Source organism: Dendropsophus ebraccatus, chromosome 3 (assembly GCF_027789765.1).
Source record: "Dendropsophus ebraccatus isolate aDenEbr1 chromosome 3, aDenEbr1.pat, whole genome shotgun sequence".
In the NCBI taxonomy this organism is placed as follows: domain Eukaryota; kingdom Metazoa; phylum Chordata; class Amphibia; order Anura; family Hylidae; genus Dendropsophus; species Dendropsophus ebraccatus.
Window position 1 is genome coordinate 25,036,263 of NC_091456.1, and position 5,055 is coordinate 25,041,317.

A 5,055-nucleotide genomic window follows, 5' to 3' on the forward strand; every position below is an offset into this window, starting at 1 on the left:
TGCATACTACTTCCACAGAAGTCCAATCTGTTATATTACAGGTATTACCAGTAACTTCAGAAGCCTACTGGTGTCCGAAGAATAAAACTTATTTCACCAGAGGTACTCTGGCGAAACTTTTCCAGTACTTATCAGCTGCTGTATGTCCTGCAGGAAGTGGTGGATTCTTTCCAGTCTGACACAGTGCTCTCTGCTGCCACCTCTGTCCATGTCAGGAACTGTCTAGAGCAGTAAAGGTTTTCTATGAGGATTTGTTACTGCTCTGGACAGAGGTGGCAGCAGAAGCAATGTGTTAGACTTGGAAGAAAACACCACTTCCTGCAGGGCATACAGCAGCTGAGGACTAATTGACATTTTTAAATAGAAATGAAAAATCTATACAACATTCTATAACCAAATGATTTTTTAAAAAAATTTCGCCGGAGTACCCCTTTAAGATAGCGTTCTTCAATCTCACCTACAACGACAACCAGGAGTTACTGCCATGCAGCTCATCATTCCTAGAAAATAAGGAACAGGAAATGCTCAAGTCTATATTATCAAAGAAACGAGAAGCGCATACAGTCATAATATCCTCAAAGCAGCATTTATTTCATCCACAGAATTCCAAAACATTTATATTGGGTGTCTGGCATTTTATTGGCATCCATCATAACAGGCTAATACACACTGTGCAGATGCAGTCAGTCCTGAGAAGGCCTGGCCTACACAAGGCTTTACAACCAAATAATGAGGCCCTTGAAAATTTACCGTAATAATTAGAATGATTAAGAAATAAAAAAAAAAAAAAAAAAAGAAACACAGGTACTTTCAGGGCATTCAAACTCATAAGGGTGCAGAGTTATCACGACATAAGTTAAAAGGGCAAATAGAAACTTCACAAAGCTCACATTTAAAAAACGTCTATTGTTAGCTAACAAAAACAGGTAGACCCCCCCCCCCCAATCCTCCACTTTATGCGATCGGCAGCCAACCACAGCCGGAGCTACGGGGTGCCTCCACGCAAAGAGACAAAATATAAAGTGGGGAGTCCTTTACATGCACAGGGAATGCTGCACAAATGGAAACTAAAACCAGTTTCGTTACAAAATAAAACGGGACCACTTTGCATCGTTCCAGCCCGTACGTGCCCTATCGGCAAGGAGAGCGCGGGCGCCTCTCTGTAACAGCAGCTTCCCTTAATCCCCTGATCTATGCGAGGGCAGCCCGAGTAACGGCTGATGCACCAACGCAATCCAGCAATGCCCAAGAGGACGCCACGGTAACCCGTCTCCCCGGGCACGTAGCAATATGAGCAGTTGTGCCAATGATACGGATATGATAAGCACAGGGACATGTCAGGGGTAGCGGTGGGGGGGTGGCATGTGGTGGAGGGGAGCGGGTAGTTAATGGGCTGTAGCAAGACGCAAAACCCTCTTTAGTTATTGCCTTCACCGGTCTCTTCATCTTGCTGGTCACTTGTCCACAGGGTCAGGTTGTCACGTAGGAGCTGCATGATGAGGGTGGAGTCCTTGTAGGAATCCTCATTTAGCGTGTCCAGCTCAGCGATAGCATCATCAAAGGCCTGCTTGGCAAGGAGACAGGCCTGCTCGGGGTTACCCTGTATCTCATAATAGAAGACGGAGAAATTGAGGGCCAAGCCCAGGCGGATGGGGTGGGTAGGCTGCATGTGTTCCTTGCTGATCTCAAAGGCCTCCTTGTACGCAGCTTCGGAGGCTTCGGTCACGCTTCGCTTCCTGTCCCCAGAGCCCACTTCGGAGAGGTACCGATAGTAATCCCCCTTCATCTTCAGGTAGAAGACTTTGCTTTCATACTGGAAGTCATTGCAATTCTTGATGAGGAATTTGTCGAGCAGCGACAGCACTTCGCTACATACTCCTTCCAGCTCGGCCTCGATCTTCTCCCTGTACGCTTTCACCTTCTCCAGCTTCTTCTCGTTGCCGTCGGCCAGCGTCTTCTGCTCAATGCTGCTGATCACTCGCCAGGAAGATCGACGAGCTCCGACTACATTCTTATAGGCGACGGACAGCAAGTTCCGATCCTCATTAGACAACGGTTCATTGAGTTCCGTAACCTGCGTAGAAGGGGCGAAACGTTCAGCTCATCAGGGACCGACACATACGCGTAACAGCCCAGGACAGGATAAACCACCGGCCAGGCAATATCTCAATTATGTAGATAAATCCTTACTTATCTTTACTTATATAGCAACAACATATGAACATATTTTATATATATATATATATATATATATATATATATATATATATACACATATATACCCCCTAGTCTGCAATAAGCACATAACCAGACAAGACAGTCATGCAAATGGGAAGCAACGGGCAGACGCAGCCAGACATACATGCCCTAGGCACTGGCACAGACACCAGTCATCCCACAATTAGACATGCACCAGCATTCAGCACCTCCCACCTGGTTCATATTCTAATAACCAGGCACATATACCCCGAGTGCCCACCCGTCACATGGCAACTCCACCCTGCAGCTGGCCACTCCACTCTACAATGTAAAGACCTTGTCAAGTATCACATTTGTCTCGTCACCATCTGGGAAAGATTTATGACATTACGGGTAAATCTTTACGCCCAGCACTTTATAACAGAACCACCCAGAGCGGTGCCCGATGAAGGCGATGGCACATCAGGTATGGAGTAGTCAGCCATCTGTCAAAATCAAGAGCCAGTCTGGGTGCTTCACTGAGACTGGGCTCTTCTTTCCACCATTGATAGAGACTATAACGATATAAAGGGATAATACGGGACTATAGGTGGTTAGTGTGAGGCTGTAAGGGGATAATATAGGAATATGTAGGGTTATAGGTGGTTAGTATGAGACCATAAGGGGATAATATAGGAATATGTAGGGTTATAGGTGGTTAGTATGAGACTATAAGAGGTTAACATGAGGGATTTTCTCTATTTAGGTAGCCTGATGCCTGTGCCTCCTCTTCCTCTGCTTTCTCCCCCAGGGTACCCCCTTTTCCTCTGCTCTCCCCGCACCCCTCTTCCTCTTCTCTCCCCTGGGGTAGCCCCCTTTTCCTCTGCTCTCCCTGCACCCTTCTTCCTCTGCTCTCTCTCCCCCGGGGTACCCCCTCTTCCTCTCCCTGCACCCCCCTTCCTCTGCTCTCCCTGCACCCCCCTTCCTCTTCTCTCCCCCGGGGTACCCCCTCTTCCTCTGCTCTCCCCCGGGTACCCCCTCTTCCTCTGCTCTCCCTGCACCCTTGTTCCTCTTCTCTCCCCCATACCCCTTGTTCCTCTTCTCTCCCCCGGGGTACCCCCTCTTCCTCTGCTCTCCCCGCACCCCTCTTCCTCTTCTTTCCCCTGGGTTAGCCCCCTTTTCCTCTGCTCTCCCTGCACCCTTCTTCCTCTTCTCTCCCCCTGTACTCCTTGATCCTCTTCTCTCCCCTGGGTACCCCCTCTTCCTCTGCACCCTTGTTCCTCTTCTCTCCCCCGTACCCCTTGTTCCTCTTCTCTCCCCCGGGGTACCCCCTCTTCCTCTGCTCTCCCCCGGGGTACCCCTCTTCCTCTGCTCTCCCCGTACCCCTCTTCCTCTTCTCTCCCCCGGGGTACCCCCTCTTCCTCTGCTCTCCCCCGTACCCCTTGTTCCTCTTCTCTCCCCCTGGAGTACCCCCTCTTCCTCTTCTCTCCCCCAGGGTACCCCCTCTTCCTCTTCTCTTCCCCGGGGTACCCCCTCTTCCTCTGCTCTCCCTGCACCCTTCTTCCTCTGCTCTCCCCCTGTACCCCTTCTTCCTCTTCTCTCTCCCGGGTACCCACTCTTCCTCTGCTCTCCCCGCACCCCTCTTCCTCTGCTCTCCCCTGGGGTAGCCCCCTTTTCCTCTGCTCTCCCTGCACCCTTCTTCCTCTTCTCTCTCCCCCGGGGTACCCCCTCTTCCTCTGCTCTCACGGCACCCCTCTTCCTCTTCTCTCTCCCAGGTACCCCCTCTTCCTCTGCTCTCCCTGCACCCTTCTTCCTCTTCTCTCTCCCCCGGGGTACCTCCTCTTCCTGCACCCTTCTTCCTCTTCTCTCTCCCCCGGGGTACCCCCTCTTCCTCTCCTGCACCCTACTTCCTCTTCTCTCCCCCCCACACTCACCGATTTCATAGCTGCAGCCATATCTTCATATCTCTCTGCCTGTTCTGCCAATCGGGCTCTCTGGAGCAACTGCTCCCGGTCCGCCATGCTGTCCCTGGGCGGGTCTAAGTAGAAGTAACCGGCAGAAGTAACGGGCTTCTCCTCTCGCTCAGCCTCTGTCGTGTTGCACCCGGTTCTGCTACTTGCAGCGGTGCAGCCGGGACGCACTATAGATGGGCGTGGCCGGAGGGCGTGGCTTTCGTGAACATTTCTAGATGACGTCATGAGCTATTTATAGCCACTACTATAAGGCATGCGCAGTGCGATTGCTGCAATGCACAGCAAAGAGGTGGAGAGCGGAGGAAGCGAGCGAGGGAGGGGCGGCCATGGAACAGACTCGGGGGGTCGGCAGGCATACACCATTGCTTTTCTGCAGACTGTCTCCTCTAGCTCTGCTTGCTTTAAAGGAAGACAGGACTAGGAGTGGATTTGGTTAGAATTTTATTGGAACAAAATCCTCACCTTTAAGAAGGAGAAGAGGAAGAAGAAGAAGATGTAGAAGATGTAGAAGAGAGCCCCACAGCAGAAAATTCAGAGGCATCAAACTCAGGCCCTCCAGCTCAGGCCCTCCAGCTGTTGCAAAACTACAACTCCCATCATGCCTGGACAGCCGAATCCAGGCATGATGGGAATTGTAGTTTTGCAACAGCTGGAGGGCCTGAGTTTGACACGTGTCTGCGGACAGACGTATCATATAATATCGACAATCGTAGACAATATGGCGGCATTCATCAAGGCAACTGCAGGGAAAGAGGGGTAGTTGCCCATAGCAACCAAATTTCCCAACCCGTGACTGTTGCAAAAACTACAAATCCCATCATGCAACAGCAGAAAAGCCACAGGTTGGGGGGGTGGGATCGATGCTATAAAGTCATTGGTTCCTATACCCACCTATGCACTAGCT

The 5,055-nt window shown here is 50.8% G+C and overlaps 1 protein-coding gene across 1 annotated transcript; it reads right to left on the bottom strand.

The window, feature by feature from the left end:
• Positions 1-567: 567 nt before the first annotated feature.
• On the bottom strand, positions 568-4,338 carry YWHAH (tyrosine 3-monooxygenase/tryptophan 5-monooxygenase activation protein eta). Its single transcript, XM_069964068.1, has 2 exons — positions 4,113-4,338; positions 568-2,074 (listed from the first exon to the last, which is right to left on the bottom strand). The coding sequence occupies exons 1-2, from the start codon at positions 4,197-4,199 to the stop codon at positions 1,418-1,420; spliced, it is 744 nt and encodes a 247-aa protein (XP_069820169.1). The 5' UTR covers positions 4,200-4,338; the 3' UTR covers positions 568-1,417.
• Positions 4,339-5,055: the final 717 nt, after the last annotated feature.